Source organism: Bombyx mandarina, chromosome 07 (genome assembly GCF_030267445.1).
Source record: "Bombyx mandarina strain Sakado chromosome 07, ASM3026744v2".
Taxonomy (NCBI): Eukaryota; Metazoa; Arthropoda; class Insecta; order Lepidoptera; family Bombycidae; genus Bombyx; species Bombyx mandarina.
Window position 1 is genome coordinate 8041081 of NC_143214.1, and position 20015 is coordinate 8061095.

Consider the following 20015-nt stretch of genomic DNA (forward strand, 5'->3'; position numbering starts at 1 on the left):
TATTTTAGTTTATTAGTATAGGTTCCGGCTAAAACGTGTAATTATGTTAGTTTACTAAACGAACGATAAAATTGTTTTTTGTACAATTAGCGAGAGTCACGGCGGAGCGGGCCGGTTCTCACTAATTTAAAATAAAATAACGATTCTCACAAAGAGGACATATAACGGGTCCAAGAGGACGGTGACCGGTGCTTGAGGTACCTAAAAGAACCGTTAATGGATCGGGAGGATCCGTAATTACGTGTTTGGGCGACGTCGACGGCTTACCATTCGGTCTACAGGATCGGGTATGAAACAATTATACTTACAGCACCAACTTCCAATTCTGGCTTAGTGACCAGAGATGGATCTTGGCCTCCGAAAGGAGATGACAATTTTTTTTATTGCTTAGGAGAGTTGACGAGCTCAGGGCCTAACAGATGTTAAGTGGTTACAAGGTAGATGTCGTCACCCACCTTGAGACATAAATTTCAGATTTATAGTCCAACGATTGCCCCATCCTTTCAACCGAAATGCATTACTGCAGCCGAACTAGGCAGGGTTGTGGTACCTTTGCCTTGGTTTTGCCTTTGTAGGCAGACTAATATACAGGCTACCTAATGGTAAGTGGTTAACGTCGCTCGTGGACATCAGCAATGGTAGGGGCACAGCCAAGTCGCCTGCCCATAATATAATATATAATACAATATTGGTCCGTCTGAGCATCACCAAACGAATACTTGATTCATATTTATGACATAAATTATCTCGTTATTTAAAATTTCTTTATTTACATTTATTCACAATAACCTGAGTTTGCGGCATTAGCACCTGGCCATAACTAAAAAAATACATCTACACCGTTCACATACATTTTAATTCGAATATATGATAGCTGTCGGAACACGCAGGCTTAAAAACAACAAAACGCCGATGCAGTTTTTCTTTGTTTTGTTTTGTCTTAATCAACACTTAATGTTCTGAAAGTTCCCGGCAATCCCATTTCTTCATTCTTCAAATCATCCATTCTATACGCCTCGTTGACCTGTGCTTTGTTTATCTCGCGGAAGAATTCTGAGGTCTCCTTCGAGCTCAATAGGTCGATCCAGTCATCTGAAAAGTAGTAATTAAAAATTGTGAGCCATCACGGTAGAGCTAACAGATCTGATGTATTAATATTATTTTGTGCGGCTATAACTAGAGGGAGAGGGAGAGAGGGAGAGAGGGAGAGAGGGAGAGAGGGAGAGAGGGAGAGAGAGAGAGAGGGAGAGAGGGAGAGAGGGAGAGAGGGAGAGAGAGAGAGAGAGAGAGAGAGAGAGAGAGGGAGAGAGAGAGAGAGAGAGAGAGATAAATAACAATGTTAACTCTACCTCTCTAACTCTACTCTACTGGTTCCCTAAAAAGCCACAGTCCTAAGAAGAACCGGCGAAACAAACTCAGCGGGCTTTTTTTTGTTTTTTCTCAAATATTTTCTTTAATTATTAATTTAATTAATATTTTAAACATCATTTATTCAATTTATCAATGTAATACCTAGTAATATATAACGGTAATAATAATAATATATGTGTTATAATATACAGTTGAGGAGTTTTATTTCGTCTCATCGAGTTTGCAATCACAACGATTCTAAAGAAGTTTCATTTCAATATATACTTTTGTACTCACAAAAGTTTCATTTTTACCCCCCCCCCCAAATTTCATTTTACCCCATTTGGGGTAATTTACCCCAGTTCCCCGACCGCTGGTCTAAGGCTTACTTAAGTAGGTGATGTACACGATTTTTAAGTAATATGTTTCGTAATACTTATTCGAGTACTTTGTATCTCTTTAAGCGATCGTCCAGTCCCCCCCAGCTCTTTTGGTAACCTATCCTGAGATATTACTTCGTGTAATGACTCCAACGTTCCGTGAACTCTGAATCTGGCCACCAATTTTGGATTGAATAACGGTGTTATTATTCTCAGCAAATTCTCGACTGCCTTCGATGTAGTTATTATATGGATTCCTTTGAGCCTCGCACCGTAGCCGGACTGTGAAAAAATTGTAAAAAATATTCCAAATTGTCAATGTACATATACCTATATTATATGTATTTCATTATTCATCATATCGCTCTTATAGAAAATTAAAGTGGCTTAGACCAAAATTCTTGTTTTTTGGTAAACGCAAAAAAATGACATTTAAGAATTGTAATTTTTCAGTTACTATTTTAATATTATAATTTAAACCTTAAAGCGCTTACCTTAAAGTTTAAGGTATACGCTTGATTCAAAAGAGACGGAAAATGCATTTTACGAAGTTTCGCTCGAGAAGAAATATTTGACCGAAATTGTACCTGGCTCCCGGACAACATGTTTCTAAGTCGTCTGAAGTATAAATGTCATTTTCTTTAAATTTTTAGTTAGGCCACTTCAATTCTACTTATAAAGATGCGATATTATCTATATAATATAAAAAATGAATTGCTGTTCGTTAGTCTCGCTAAAACTCGAGAACGACTGAACCGATTTGGCTAATTTTGGTCTTGAATTATTTGTGGAAGTTCAGAGAAGGTATAAAAGCTAGATAAATATGAAAATGCTCGGAATGAAATAAAAATAACAATAAAAACAAATATCTATTTTCTTTTTCCTCTGATGTGTCCCCCGTCGGACGGATTCCTTTTTTTTGTTTGAAGTATTTATATAAAAGCTTAGGTATTTTATTTATCGATTGAGAACTACGAAGTCTGCCGAGACAGCTAGTATGCGATAAATATTTCAATTTCTAAAGGTTTTAAGTCATTATTGTTGTTTTCTCTGTTATGGAATCACAGAAACAAGACATCCCTCGTGGATAGACCAAGAGTGACCAATATTTAATATTATAAGTATGTTTATCTCAATCTAACTGTACGCGGCGCGGGAACTAGCTCTCCGTCCGTCTTTTGTTCAGTGGAACTCACCTTTTTTTTTTTTTTTTTTTTTTTTTTTTTTTTTTTTTTTTTTGCTTAGATGGGTGGACGAGCTCACAGCCCACCTGGTGTTAAGTGGTTACTGGAGCCCATAGACATCTACAACATAAATGCGCCACCCACCTTGAGATATAAGTTCTAAGGTCTCAGTATAGTTACACCTCACCTTAGAGTACGTCCTACTAATAGTATTTTTTTTATTTTACGAGATAGATTTTTTTATTACATTACGTTCTTCATAGTATGATGAATGCTGAAAGCCGTTCGCGAGCACATGTTGAGTACGTATTTGCAAAAGAATAATACATGTACACATATATATTTCCTTACGTGTTTGTGTTTTTTTTCCCTACCTAAGCTGATGGCCTTGAGTGGCCATTTCAGCGTAATCCTAACAAGTAGGTGAGGCTCATGAGGCTCAAGCCTCAAGAGGTTGCTAACACTAACCCTAGCAACTAAATCTACCACCGGATCAGAAACGCGACCAATTGAGAAGATGCGGCGAGAAATTCGTGGGCTGTGTCTGTAGGTTAATTTACTTGCCGATCCCTTCGTCTGAAGCGACGGGTTCGACGAGAACGATGACCGGATAGTTTGTGTGATACAGTCGCATTGTTTAACACGACATCACTCTTCACTACCTCACCCCCACTCCACCTCATTCTTTAGACGACGATGCGTTTGGAATGTGATTTTCGGAATAAATTTTAATGAAGCTTGTACGTGATAAATTTGACATATAACATTTTTGAACATAAAAATGAATGTACTTACTAAAATAAGTGTGGAAAACTCTTTTAACTCTACCAGGTTGACGCGAGCTATTATACTCATAATGTTGATATCCCTGTAGTCAATAACTGCTCTGTATCCGTCCGAGTAATCATACATCCTGAAGTATTCTACATACTAAAAAGGAAAATATTTTTATTAAAAAACTGACGTTGCATGAGTTATGACAGTTTTTTTTAAATTTGGATTTGCAAAGTTTTTTAATACGGCCTACGAATGTACGGAGTATACAGTTCACCCCTAATACTTGGAGCCGCTGCGGTCATTCAGTGCGTTTCCAGAGATCTTTTTTGCCACGTACCATCCGACTTTGGAATGAACTCCCCTGCACGGTGTTTTTACCGAGCGCTTCTTCGAACGAGGCTTGTGGAGAGTACCTAATTGTAGGCAGCGGTTTGGCTCAGCACATTACCTTGCTGAAGTCCATGGGCGACGGTAAACACTCACCATCAGGTGGGCGTATGCTCGCCTGACTACAAGGGCAATAAAAAAGAGTTTTCGGTAATTCTGCTATCTGCATGGCACAAATTAAATGGAATTTTGGAGATAGAGCTTAAGGTTAAGTATTTTTTTAAAACTTGGGTTACAATGATTTCAGCCTGTCCACTGCTGAACATAGGCCTCTCCAAGTGATCTCCAGTGCGGCCGGTCCGTTGCCACCTGCATCCAACGTGACCGCTTTTTTTTAATGCTTAGATGGGTGGACAGGCTCACAGCCCACCTGGTGTTAAGTGGTTACTGGAACCCATAGACATCTACAACGTAAATGTACCTACCCGTGCGGACTCACACGAGGTCCCACCACCAGTGATTACGCATAGTATAATTTTGCGGGTTTCATTTTTTTTAAACGATGTTATTCCTTCACCGTGGAAGTCAACCGCGAACATTTGTTAAGTAAGTATTTCATTAATAAAATTGGTACCAGCCTGCGGGATTCGAACACCGGTGCATCGCTACATACGAATGCACCGGAATTCTTATCCTTTAGGCCACGACGACTTCAAACCGGCTTGGGCCTTGCGAGAGCAATAAAAATAATAATAATAATAGGTACAAGCAAACTTACCGCAATAATAATTTTGTAATAATCTAAATATGGAACTTTATCAAAGAACTCGTTTCCAATCACTTTAACTACAAAAAGTCTATTGTTTTCTTTCGTCAATTTAGGCATAGCTAGCATGTTTGAACTGTAACAAAAAACCTGTTATAAAAATGGAAAAAAAAAGTGTTTGTCTTACTGAGGTCGGACTGTCAGACTAACGGTCTACCAGATGTTAAGTAGTCACTGTTAATAACATCAAAGTAACTATAGTTAATAGTAACTACATCGAGATGAGTTCAAAAAATCTCAATTGTGTGTGTGTTTTTTTTTATTACATGCCTTCCACCTTCATATATGAGTTCTAAGGCCTCAGTATAGTTACAACGGCTACCCCACCCTTCAAACCGAAACGCATTACTGCTTCACGGCAGACATAGACGGGGTGGTGGTATCTACCCGTGCGGACAAGACGTCCTACCACCAGTAATTTTTTTTTTATGTGCAATATATTTAACCGCGCTCACATCCTGCTAATGAGCAGGATGGGAGCGCGTTTATTTGGTCAACGATTATTTCGCGCAAGAAATAGATGATACTATCTACTGCTAATAGCTACTCAAACCTGAATGATTTTATTTGCATAATTTCTTAGTAAAAATAAATAATAGTTTAAAAAAACTAACAAAATACGCTTTTATAGAAAATCCAACTAAAAAATACAAAATAATTTTAATAAATTTGAATTGAAAATCGTGTAAGAAAAAAAAAATTACTGTAAAGCATTACTGTAAAAAAGCGTGGGGTGCTTTTTAGGACATTATCAAAATAACCCTTCTACTCATATCTGTTCATAAAATATTTATAACTACTGATACCATGCGCCCCACGTTTTTTTTAAAATGAAGTCATTTTTTCTTATACTATTTTTATATCAATTTTATTAAAATTTATTTTTTATTTATTAATAATATTATTATATAATATATTATATAAAATATAAAATATTAATATTAATAATATAATAAAATATAAAATATTATTATATAAAATATTAATATTTATAATTTATAATTTTATTCTATTTGTAGTAGGATTTTCTATAAAAGCGTATTTTGTTAGTTTTTTAAACTATTATTTATTTTTCATTTTTTAGTTGAATTTCAATTTTTTCTATTTTTTTTAATATTGAATTGTCATCGGTCCTTAATAAGTATACCAAATTTCGAGTTAATCCGACATTTTGAAGGGGGTCAAAATCATGTTCAAAGATTCCGTTACAAACTTACATACTAACATATGTACGTCTGATGATAATAAAAGCGTATTAAAAACATTAAATATATTAAAACTGAATGTTGTAAAACTGAAATTCTAACGGTTCTTTTGAGAATATGTCGTCGTCGTGGCCTAAAGGATAAGACGTCCGGTGCATTCGTGTTGAGCGATGCACCGGTGTTCGAATCTCAGGCGGGTACCAATTTTTCTAATGAAATACGTACTCAACAAATGTTCACGATTGACTTTCACGGTGAAGGAATAACATCGTGTAATAAAAATCAAACCCGCAAAATTATAATTTGCGTAATTACTGGTGGTAGGACCTCTTGTGAGTCCGCGCGGGTAGGTACCACCGCTCTGCCTATTTCTGCCGTGAAGCAGTAATGCGTTTCGGTTTGAAGGGTGGGGCAGCCGTTGTAACTATACTTGAGACCTTAGAACTTATATCTCAAGATAGGTGGCGCATTTACATTGTAGATGTCTATGGGATCCAGTAACCACTTAACACCAGGTGGGCTGTGAGCTCGTCCACCCATCTAAGCAATAAAAAAAAAAGAATATGTGTAAGACGCGGTTGTAGGTAAATCAGAACGTTTGCGGTATTGGTTTTGTTTTTGACGTGCAATCCGCTGGAAACGTAATAAAACCATCGTTAGCAAAGAGAACAAGCAAAATTACGGTTAATTTACGGTTTTATCTAAATATTTTTACATTAATTTTATTGTTTCCGACGCCTCTTTGATTGATTACTGTGAGGCATTCTTTTTTTTTTCTTTATTGATGCATACAACAAATAACAACCATAGAAGTTATGAGTTAAATTAATTATTAAATATTTAATATAACAATCTGGATTGCAATTCAAAACAGGTGCATGCAGAAAAAATATAACAAATGAACAACTCGACTATGCGACTCCCAATACCCGACGAAAATCAATGAAAATACTTAGAGTAATCATAACTCGATGGAAGGTCATATTCTCCGAGCTGTTTGGTACGACCAACTTGCCTATTTCTGTCGCGAGACAGTCGTGGTCCTAGTTCCGAGGGCGTAACAAAATCGAGTCATATCTCAAGGTTGCATTCACGTTGTTATGTTTACGGAATTCGATAAACACGTAACATCATCAAGTTGGCCGCGTGCTCGACTCGCTCATAATGTGATAACAACATATACGATACATAAATAAATCTTTAATAGTGACGAACATAAAGATACACTTCTGTAGTTATAACAGCTGTGCAAATTTTAATGTAGTTAATAAAGTTTATACAAAATATATACATACCACGAGAACAGGTTTTTAAACTCATTTCTGATATCATTGAATTCATAAAACTTCCGTAGAACAGTCCGGAGAGCGAACAACTTGTCCAGTTTTGATTTAGTTCTCTCGATAGAACCTTTGCTTCCTATTATATTCGTCTCCAAGTATATTCTTGCTGCAAAATTGTATAAGTTTTTCTTAGGACGGTAGAATGGGTCAAATTGTCGCGGGTATCTACGTTAAAAACACTATTGCTTATCGAGTATATATTGAGAAATTTTTATTACAATAAGTTCACGATATTTTGGAGCTGTTTCAAATGTCACACGCACGTGTAGACCAGGGACTGCGGGTAATCCTATCCAGGATTACTTAGGAGCCCAATAATCTGCTCTTCGTTTTTGGATGATACATCACAATGCGAAAGATGCCATTAACCTTGAGGGATAAAGTCGAAGTTTCCATGTTTAAGGGCGTCGGCCACTAGATGGCTTCGCTTCTATTAGTTTCTCATTACTCTTGTAGATGGCAGTAACATATTACCTATCCTACATTTTATTTTTAATGAAAGATTTTGTAAATTTTCAGAAACTACAAATTGATAAAATTTAATCAATTGATAAAATTTAATCAATTTATCTATAACAAATAAAGACTTGTAAGTTCTTTTTTTATTTTTCTATATTTAGTTATACAATACAACATTTAAGCTTAGGGGCTTCCGCTATAAGATGTCGCTAGTTTCCATACCGAAAATTAATTGTCCCATACGAGCTCACAAGACGCCTTACTCTCAACGAAAGGAAGGCTAACCAATATGTATTATCAGTAATCATATACCTGCTTACACGTCCTTACGGATCCATCAGATCCAATAACCTTTGCATTAGACGCCTTCAGCTCTAATACTAGGAGCAGGCTTAGGGACCCCGGTAACCGTACTGTCGAACTCGACAAAGAGGTCGACGTGCAACCTAACCCATGCATCAGCCCGCTGAGTTTCTCACCGGATCTTCTCAGCGGGTCGCGATTCCGATCCGGTAGTAAATTCATTCGCGAAGCAATTGCTCTTGAGTTGTTAGGTCTCCTTCGGAGGCGCTCGGGCACTTGTTAGCAAATCCCACCCCTCCTGAATGAGCCTTTGCTCGCCCACCTGTCCTGGTGAAACTGGAAAGGCCTTCGGGCCACCAGTAATCTTTCAATCATAAAAAAAACATACCTGCTTCTTGTTTGAAACCAACGAATGAATGCAAAATTTAAATGGTAAATTCGGCACGTTTAAAAGCAAAATTACTATGAAACTGATTTTCAAAGCTTCTAATCTAATACAAAAGGACATGGGCCATTTTCGCCCCAGTTACTCGTGCTCTCAAGGACACGAATGAAATATCTATAGAAAAAACATTTCATTTTTACATACTTATTATAAAATTGAAGGGTATTTTAATGGTGGGATAATTAAAATCATAAATAAAAAGAAATTAGCATGACTAAGCTACATTGATAATATTGAAGGAGCTGCCATAGGTAAAACATATTTATATTTTAAACAATTCACATTAATTCTTCTTAAAAAAGACATTATATTGCAAAAAACTAGCAAAATATATTAACATATTTAATTAATGGATTTTAAAACTAATATAAAACATTATATCTAAGCAAAAATCTATTTTTATACTTTTAAATCCGTAGAATAAATCATTACGTTGACCAATAATTATTGATCTTAAGCAAAAAAAAAACTACGCTTGTCTAATGTTTATTAACGTGAACCATTTGATCAGTCGTTTTCGCACTCGTGCGCATTGTGGATATTATTAAGTGTTTCGTTGCGATATACGTGCTTATTATATTTTGTTATGCCTAAAATTAAGTCTTGGCGTTCATTGAATTAGGTCTGTGTTATAAAGTATAGTAATATAAATAATATTTAAGCTGATGATGATGTTAAAGTATAAATGTATTGACAGCAAATCATATGATATAGGTAACCTAAAAATCTTATCTTATTTTTGAAATATTTCTGTATCCCCATGAACAATATTGATTTTAATTTCTTTATAATAAAAGGGATATCTATATATACTGTTATTTAAACTTAATTTCATTACTGTCCTTGAACTTCGTTTAGTGGGCCGTGCAATGAATGGAGAGTGGCCCATGTCCTTTAGAAAAATATGTTTATAAATAATACATCATCAAAATGCGCGCGTCCGCGGGCTCCGTTACGTCTGACGGACGTCCTGCATCTGCCCGTTGGTCGTCTGCTCCCGCCTTCTAGTCCTCCGACTCTGACTCGGACATGGAGGTCGACCTCATCCCCGCCTTATCGACGGATGGATTCACCCTCGTCCAAAAGGGTAAGAAGCGCGCCGCGGAGTCCCGAGCTCCCGCGGCTGCTAAAATTTTTAAAGCCGCGAACGCGTCGTGCCCCCGTTCTCCGACCCCCATTGCTCCCTCTGCCCGTGCCACACCGTCGCCGCGTTCAGTGGTACAAAATAAGACTCAGACCCCTCCCCCGGTAATCCTTCAAGAGAAGGCAGCTTGGGACCGAGTTTCTCTAGCCCTTAAGGCCAAAAAAATTAATTTTATCAGCGACCGTAATCTCGCGAACGGGATTCAAGTAAGGTAACGACACCCGACGACCATAGGGCCCTCTCAAGCTACCTCCGAAACGAGCGTATAAGTTTCCACACTTATACGTTTCAGGAGGAGCGTGAGCTCCGCGCGGTCATACGTGGCATCCCGAAGGAATTAGATGCCGATCTCGTCAAGACCGACCTTCTAGAACAAGGTCTGCTAGTCAATTCCGTGCACCGCATGCATACAGGACGCGGGAGGAAGCTATAATATATGGTTCTCGTCGCCCTCCAGCCTACCCTCGAGGGTAAGCAAATATTCAACGTTCGAACAGTCTGTAGGCTTTCCGGAATAACCGTCGAAACTCCCCATAAAAAAGGCACTCCGAGCCAGTGCTACAACTGTCAGTTGTACGGGCACTCTTTCCGTATTTGTCACGCGCGCCCTAGATGTGTCAAGTGTTTGGGCGATCACGCCACGAGCCTTTGTAGTCGCGATCAAAAAACCGCAATGGAACCGCCTAGCTGCGTCCTGTGCCGTACACAGGGTCACCCTGCGAATTACCGTGGATGCCCCCGAGCCCCAAAAATAAATCGTTGCGTTGCCCGCCAAAACCGTCTCCGAGCTTCCGGCCCTGACGAGGCCTCGGCACCCTCTGTGCCGAAGGCTAAGTCTGCCTTCGTCCCAGCGACGGTGCCCAGTATCTCGGCCTGGGCTAAGCCGTTGCCGTACACGAACACGGCTGCAACTCTCTCCGTAACTCGCCCCTCCCCCGCGATTCGTCCCTCCCCCGCGACCTGCCCTCCGACCGCGTCCGACAATCTCGCTCTAGCGATCGACTTTTTTCAGTCGATCGACTTTGAGCGCGTTAATGCTTTGGGTGACGCCATACGCGCCGCCTCCACTGCACAACAATTCATCGCCGTTGTGCAAGAATACGTTGACGTATACGCGTCGTTAAATACGTACATCCTCCCCTCACTTCACTAGATTAAAGCCCCTATCCGTAACGATAGGATTTTTTAACGTAAATCAACGTGATCAGGTTTGTGATTTTTTGCGTGACCATCAAATTGACATAATTTTGGTGCAGGAGACCTTGCTTAAGCCCGCGCGCCGCGACCCTAAAATCGCGAACTTTAACATGGTTCGAAACGACAGGCTCACTGCTCGTGGTGGTGGTACCGTCATTTACTATAGAAGAGCCCTGCACTGCGTCCGACTCGACCCCCCGCGCTTTCTAACATCGAAATATCAGTATGCCGAATCTCACTGACTGGACACGCGCCGATCGTTATCGCGTCCGTTTATCTTCCACCGGATAAGATCGTTATAAGCAGTGATGTCGAGGCGCTGGTCGGCATGGAAAGCTCTGTCATTCTGGCGGGCGACCTAAATTGTAAACACGTCAGGTGGAATTCACACACCACAACAGAGAATGGCAGGCGCCTCGACGCGTTAGTCGATGATCTCGCCTTCGATATCGTCGCTCCGCTGACCCCGACTCACTACCCGCTAAATATCGCGCATCGCCCGGATATACTCGACATATAACGTTTTAACTACTATATTAACTAAAGTCTCGAAAAATAAATCTACTGACCCTGCTTAGTATCTATTAAGGCTAAAAGCTACTACTACTACTAAGGCAGCGGCTTGGCTCTGCCCCTTGCATTGCTGAAGTCCATGGGCGACGGTAACCACTCACCATCAGGTGGGCCGTATGCCCGTCTGCCTACAAAGGCAATAAAAAAAAAAAAAAAAACTTAGTTCATGTTTTCTTTAGGCGATGATGAAATCAGAAAATTAAGATGTTCAGAAGCTTTTAGGACGCATTTATTTATTTATTGCTTAGATGGTTGGAAGAGCTCACAGCCCACCTGGTGTTAAGTGGTTACTAGAGCCCATTAACATCTACAACGTTAATGCGCCATCCACCTTGAGATATAAGTTCTAAGGTCTCAAGTATAGTTACAACGGCTTCCCCACCCTTTAAACCGAAACGCATTACTGCTTCACGGCAGAAATAGACAGGGTAGTGGTACCTACCCACGCGGACTCTCAAGAGGGCCTACCACCAGTAATTACGCAAATTATAATTTTGCGGGTTTGATTTTTATTACACGATGTTATTCCTTCACCGTGGAAGTCAATCGTGAACATTTGTTGAATACGTATTTCATTAGGAAAATTGTTACTCGCCTGGGGTTCGAACACCGGTGCATCGCTCAACACCAATGCACCGGACGTCTTATCCTTTAGGCCACGACGACTTCGAAACAAGTCGAATCTTATTTTATTTCCTTTAATTAATCCTCTCTATTCCTCGAATTAATTCGGTCCTGGCTGTAAAATTAACTTTCCACTTACAAAGATTCGTGGCGGTAATTGAAGCTCTAAGTCGAAGACTCCAAAGAAAAAATTACCAAAAAAAAATATGAATAAGTTGTGTAATATTTAGGCAAATTAGAAAATATAGTTAACGAGCTACTCACGAAAATCTTTCTTCAGGAAATGATTCTGTTTCTTCAGCCATTCCTCCAAAATATCGACGGCCTCATTCATTTTTCTTTCATCGTAGCCGTACAACATTTGTATCTGCTGCGCCGTGTCTTCGGGAACTTCTAACAGCTTTTGTTTCAACGTTAAATGCATTTCGATACGGCTTTGAGTACAAACGTAAATTAAATAACACTAACGCTAATCAGGTATGCTGAGAACAGGCGTATAGACACTAGCGCTTTATCGCAACGAATGATGTGATTTGTGACCTTAAAAACTGGTCGGCTACACACTTCATATCGCGTAGATACCTTAAAGTTAGACCGTAACGTTGTGAATGTTTTTATATGTCTGTGTTTCATCGGCGAACCAATAATCCGACCGCTTACTTTTTTTTTTGCTTAGATGGTTGGACGAGCTCACAGCCCACCTGATGTTGAGTGGTTACTGGAGCCCATACACATCTACAACGTAAATGCGCCACCCACCTTGAGATACAAGTTCTAAGGTCTCAGTATAGTTACAACGGCTGCCCCACCCTATAAGCCAATGCCCTGTCCTGAAAGAATTATAGTCCCCTGTGTATCACGGCGTACGAGACCGCCCAGAGCACAGCATCGACCCTCCACTCACTCCTTTAGGGCCCCTGTGTTCAGCAGTATCGACCCATCACCACCCTATCCTTTCCTATTACGATAACATAATAATATGCTAGTGCTGTTGTCATGTGGAATGAACAGTCATCTGATTATTTCGATAATTAGCATTTAAAACACTAATACAAAAGCCAGTTTGCAAAAACTAATGCAAAGATTATACGCAATGGTTAAGTGAACTGTGGAAGTTCTTGACTTCAGTTATTACAGGACATACCAGAAGCGATGCAGAGCACGCATCGTGCATCAGTATGGCCGTGTTGCCTCAACGATTTTTAGAAACTTGATTTTAAGTTTATTTGTTATAAAAGCATTGCTTAAATTATTTAATGACGATTTGTTGATTTGTGAACAATGTCGCAATGTGATAATTAGGCGGTTTTACTACGAGGCCGAATTCCTTTAACTACTTCCATTTTGGTTGAAATGGTGGTAGTCACATTTATTGTGATTGGTTAATTCTAGACATGAATTACTTTCGCTGATAGATTATTTTAGTGCTAATATTTTAAAATCAATTGTAATAAAATCAAATCAATTTAACATAGTAAAACTGCATCGATTACCTTAATAATTGTTTTTGTAAAAATATAAAATGTTATGGTGTCGAACAAATTGTATAAAAAGGAAGTGACCTGCGTCACACCGGCCAATCTTGTAGATATTCTGCTAGTGCAGGAGACCTGCCTGAAGCCCTCGCGTCGTGACCCGAAAGTCGCGAATTACGTCATGGTTAGGAATGACAGACTCACCGCCTCCAAAGGCGGGACTGCCATTTACTATAGGCGGGCCCTGCACGTTGTCCCTCTCGATATCCCCTCGCTCTCACATATCGAGGCGTCAGTGTGCCGTATCTCGCTGACGGGACACCAGCCGATCGTCATCGCATCCGTCTATCTCCCCCCGGACAAGCCCCTTCTGAGCAGTGACATCGAGTCACTGTTCGGCATGGGAGACTCCGTCATCCTGGCAGGCGATTTAAATTGCCACCACACTAGGTGGAACTGCCACAGTTCAAACATAAACGGTAGGCGTCTCGACGCGTTTATAGACGACCTTACCTTCGAAGTAGTCGGTCCCCCAACTCCAACATGTTATCCGTATAACATCGCGCTCCGTCCGAGCACTATAGACCTGGCACTGCTGAGGAACGTAACTCTGCGCTTACGCTCCATCGAAGCAATGTCAGAGCTCGACTCAGACCACCGACCTGTCGTTATGCAGCTCAGTCGCCCCCACAACCCAGTCACAGCTACGAGGACCATGGTGGACTGGAAGAAGCTGGGCAAATGCTTAGCCGATGCCGCTCCACCAATCCTCCCCTGCGGCCCGGATTCAACTCCATCCCCCGAGGACACAGTCGAATCCATAAACATCATCACGGATCACATCTCTTCCGCGATCATAAGATCCTCAAAAGAAGTCGATGTGGAGGATAGCTTTCACCGCATCAGACTGTCCCCCGAACTTAGGAACTTCCTAAGAGTTAGAAACGCGGCAATCCGGGCCTACGATCAACTTCCCACGCACTCAAACCGGATTCGGATGCGTCGTCTACAGCGGGATGTAAAATCTCGCCTAAGCGACGCCCGAAATGAGAATTGGGATAGCTACTTAGAAGGACTCGCGCCCTCTCATCAAGCATACTGGCGACTAGCAAGAACTCTCAAGTCCGAAACTACCGCTACTATGCCTCCTCTCGTACGCCCTTCAGGCCAACCACCGGCTTTCGATGACGATGACAAGGCAGAGTTGCTGGCCGATGCACTGCAAGAGCAGTGCACCACCAGCACTCAATACGCGGACCCCGAACACACCGAGGCAGTCGACAGGGAGGTCGAGCGCAGAGCTTCCCTGCCACCCTCGGACGCGTTACCCCCCATTACCTCTGACGAAGTTAGAGAAGTAATAGATAACCTTCAACCTAAGTAGTAAATAATAGACACGTACGTTGCGTTCACCGTTTATTGACACACTGAAGTGAATACTTACTTACAAACATAACACCTCCACCCTTATTTACTACACATTATAAGCGCAATTAATATATATATATATATCTTAACTAAGCGTACATAACAAACTAAAGTAAAAAAAAAACAAAGAGAGGTTATAACTATATACTTAATCTATTTCCTCGAATCCATATCTAACTGGTGGCTTGCGTATTCTTACAGGACGTTCACGTTTGAGTGTCACATTTTCATTCATACTCTTACCACCAGTACTACATGCTCTCTTGTCTATCGGCACAGCGGGTCTCATAGGGCTGCCACGAATAGGCGATACAGCATCTTGTGCCGGTGTGCTATTTTTTGGTGGTGAACTGCTCTTCTCCGAATCGTTGACCACCGCCACTGGTTCCTCGCCACTTGCCATGGGAAATGATAGCGACTTACGTGATTGTGTTCTTACGTCTAAATTTTGAGAGATCAGTTCGGGACTTATATTTTTACGAATCGACGCAAAAGTATCAACTTTATCTATATTTTTTGTAACCCTTAATTTTAGCTGATCGACGTGCCTATGATTCTCGGTTCCAAAACTAGATCGTACACAGTAATCACGACTACCTAATTGCTTGAGGATCGTCCCAGGTACCCATTTATCCAGACCTCTATAATCCCGATACCACACCTTAGTACCCGGCTCGAGTTGTCGATGCACACCCCCTGCGTTTTGCTCGCTCCGCTCTTGCTGCGCGACAACTCGAGATTGCCTTTCTGGTTTTAAATTATCTAATCTCATACGGAGACTTCGACCCTGTAATATATTGGCTGGACTATCGCCGGTAGTTGCATGTTCTGTATTTCTGTAGGCTAATAAAAATCTACACAGAGCTGTATCTACGTTTAAATTCTGTTTTAATGCCTTTTTAATCGCACGTTTACAAATTTTAACTGCATTTTCAGCGGCCCCATTAGAGGCGGGATGATAGGGAGCTGAATAAATATGTTCTATGCCATTATGAATCAGAAACTTTTGAAAATCAGAGCTCGAGAAAGGCGGTCCATTGTCGCTGACCGTTTGCTTTGGCAGGCCGAATTTTGACCACAAGTCCCGCAGTACCGATATAACCGCTTGTGCCGTTGTCCTCTGCATTTTAATTGCCTCTATCCATTTGGAGCATGAATCCACTACAACTAGATAAGTTACTCCACCTATGGGGCCTAAGAAGTCTAAGTGTAACCTAGACCAGGGGCGTGAGGGCCAGGGCCACGAGCGGGGCGCGTGTGTAAAAGGTGCGTCTGCGACGGCAGCACACACGGTGCAAGCGCGACATTCCGTCTCGAGCGCTTCGTCGATTCCCGGCCACCAAACGTAACTACGTGCTAGCGATTTTGTTTTCACTATGCCCATATGCGGATCATGAAGCTCCGTTATTATTTTGTTTCTGCATGAAGAGGGTATAACCACACGATGACCCCACATTATACATCCTAATTCAATGTAAAGTTCGTTTTTCCTATTATAATATGGTTTTAATTCAATAATTTCTATGTCTAAGGGCCATCCGTCCCTTATATAACTTAAGACGCGACTTAAGATTGGATCACTACTAGTTTGTTTTTTAAGAACATTATAATCTATTAACAGAGCTTCTGTTGAGAAGTGTAAGTAAGTTTGCTCGGGTAAGTCTGTTTCCTCGGAAGCTACGTCATTTTTTTGAGACTCGATTAACCGTGAAAGTGCATCGGCTACATTTTTATCTGTCCTAACGTACTCCATTTCAAAGTCATATGCTGATAGTTTGATAGCCCAGCGCTGCAAGCGGCTAGCTGCCGCGCTCGGGATACCTATGTTAGGCCCGAAAATGCTCACCAGAGGCTTGTGATCGGTCCGTAGTATGAACTTTCTCCCATATAAGTATTGATGGAATTTTTCCACCGCGAAAACAATCGCCAATGCTTCCTTATGAATCTGACTGTAGTGTAATTCATGAGTGGTGAGTGCGCGTGAAGCGTATGCAACGACGCGCTCCTCACCTCCTGGCCCGCGCTGCGCCAACACGGCACCCAGACCACGCGCGCTCGCATCCACAGTCAACACCGACTCCAAAGACATATCAAAATGTGCGAGGGCTTTTGTACTACACAAAAACTTTTTAACATTCAGGAAAGCAGCATTCTGTTCATTTCCCCACATCCAGTGTTTACCTTTTTTTAAAAGGGCATATAAAGGTGATAAATGTACACTCAAATCTTGTATGAACTTCGAATAGAAGTTTACCATACCGATGAAAGATTTTAATTCTGTCACGTTATTTGGGTGTGGCATTGTTGCTATTGATTTGACTTTCTCTGGGTCTACACGAACCCCATTTTGATCTATTATGAACCCTAAATACCTCACTTCTGTTACCATGAACTCGCACTTACTCCTTTTAATTTTTAAGCCATACCTTTCTAATATATCTAATACTTCTTTTATAGACTTTAAATGACTGTCTAGGTCCTGATTTCTAATCAATATGTCATCATAGAAAACTACTACATTTGGGACATTTTTAAACATATTTACCATTAGTTTTTGAAAAATGCCTGGGCTCGAAGCTAACCCGTAGACGAGGCGGGAATATTTAAATAATCCTCTATGTGTATTGATAACCGTGTACTCGCTAGAACGTTCTGATAAGACTATTTGATTATAAGCTTGAGATAAATCAAGCTTAGTAAAAAATTTATTTCCGCTGAGATTACTGAATAAGTCCTCCATTTTTGGAACCGGAAATCTGTCGATTGCTAATACTTTGTTAAGGGTTACCTTATAGTCCGCACATATTCTCAGACCGCCGTCCGCTTTGCGTACTACGACAAGTGGCGTGGCCCAGTCGGAGTGGTCCACCGGTTTGATGACGCCCGCGGCCAGCATCGCGTCAAGCTCGGCATCGACGCGCTCGCGCAGCGCATACGGCAGCGGTCGCGCGCGGCAGTAGATAGGCACCGCATCCGGCCGCACGATTAACTCTGCTGTGCCCCCCGTATATTTACCCAATGTGCCGTCGAACAAGGATTTATGTCTAGAAACAATTTCATTAATTAATTTATTATAGTCTCGTGCGTGTTCGGTTACAAAGTTACTGTGTTGTATTTTAAAACTCGTAGGTTTTGATATTTTTATAGGAATATTCAATTCAGCTAACCATTGTCGGCCCAATAGATTAGTCGTTCCTTTGTCTATGACATACAAGTCTAACATTTTTGAAACACCTTGGTACTTCACTATAGTGTTTATAAACCCTAAAGGCCGAATGATTGAGCCATCGTAAAATTTTAAATTTAATAAGCATGCCTGTAACTTCTCCTTAGAAAAATATTTATCATAAACATTCTTGCTAATACAAGATAACGCCGATCCAGTATCGACCTCCATCTTGAGCAAGCAATTTTGGACTTTAACTTTAATACACACCGGTTTATAATTACTCAATGTCATTTGGTACATAGGCTCATTTTCTTCTCCACACCCGTCCTGTTCATTATTGAAGTTGTTGTATGTGTCATCGTTGTTTTGATCGTATAATAAGTGCAAAGGAGCCCGCTCTCGGCCTCCTCGTCCCGCACCGCGCTGCCCGCTCCACGATCGCCTGTTCCCTGCACCCCGGTTCCCCCGGCGCCCGGTGCGTGGTGAACCCCCGGCTGCCTCCGCCTGGTTCTTAAGCCCTTTTTTGGGGCACATTCTTCGTAGATGGCCGGTTTCATGACATGAACTGCACACGTAGTCTTTGTATATGCAATCCTTTGCTTGGTGTCTCCTGTCTCCACATCTTGGACATTCATTGAAGTTAATTTTGTTAACCTCCTCAATTGGCGTACGTTCCACTGCAATTGCATCCCTTTCCGCAGCTTCTAATGACAAAGCTAACGTAACTGCACGCTTATATTCTAATTTCTCCTCGGCAAATAACCTTTGCCGTATGATTTCGCTCTTTAATCCACAAACCATTTGATCACGCAGATTTTCATCCAGCGAGGAGCCGAACTCACAATTTTTTGATAACTTTTTTAATTCTGTGACGTAGTCAGCTATTGACTCATTCAGCTGCCGACGTTGTCGAAACTTGTATCTTTCCGCCAAGATTGAGGGCTTCGGTTGCAGGTGAGCTGCCAACATCGCCACGGCATTAGCATATGTTAACTGTGACGGCTTCGAAGGGCTGGCTAATGTCGATAATAAATCGTACGCTTCCTCACCCATAACGGAAATTAATGTGGGTAATTTTAAATCGTTAGTCACTTTATTCACCAAAAAGTACATTTCCAATCTCTCAACATATGAGGACCAGTTTCCACTGTTTACCGCGAATTCTTCCAACTGTCCCACCGACATTATGTTCATATAATTTTAATTAGTCCAAACAAGAAACAAACAAGCCACAAATTGATTTTTTTTTCCGCGTTCGCCACTAGTAAATAATAGACACGTACGTTGCGTTCACCGTTTATTGACACACTGAAGTGAATACTTACTTACAAACATAACACTAAGAAGGCACCCGGCTCCGACGGCATCCGCAACCGCGCGTTAAAACTCTTACCAGTCCAACTGATAACAATGTTGGCTACCATCTTAAATGCCGCTATGACGCACTGCATCTTTCCGGCGGTATGGAAAGAAGCGGACGTTATCGGTATACACAAGCCGGGCAAACCGAATAATGAAACCGCTAGTTACCGACCGATTAGTCTCCTCCCAGCGATAGGCAAAATTTACGAACGGCTCCTTCGGAAACGCCTCTGGGACTTCGTTACCGCGAATAAAATTCTAATAGACGAACAGTTTGGATTCCGCGCCAAACACTCGTGCGTACAACAAGTGCACCGCCTCACGGAGCACATCTTAATAGGGCTAAATAGGCGTAAACAAATCCCGACCGGCGCCCTCTTCTTCGATGTAGCGAAGGCGTTCGACAAAGTCTGGCACAACGGTTTGATCTACAAACTGTACAAC

At 41.1% G+C, this 20015-nt stretch overlaps 1 protein-coding gene across 1 annotated transcript; it reads right to left on the bottom strand.

The window, feature by feature from the left end:
* Positions 1–835: 835 nt before the first annotated feature.
* On the bottom strand, positions 836–12710 carry LOC114249520 (uncharacterized). The gene is made up of 6 exons (XM_089728688.1): positions 12402–12710; positions 7345–7498; positions 4797–4920; positions 3710–3844; positions 1799–2012; positions 836–1092 (listed from the first exon to the last, which is right to left on the bottom strand). Exons 1-6 carry the CDS (start codon positions 12559–12561, stop codon positions 941–943), a joined length of 939 nt encoding a protein of 312 aa, XP_089584814.1. The 5' UTR covers positions 12562–12710; the 3' UTR covers positions 836–940.
* Positions 12711–20015: the final 7305 nt, after the last annotated feature.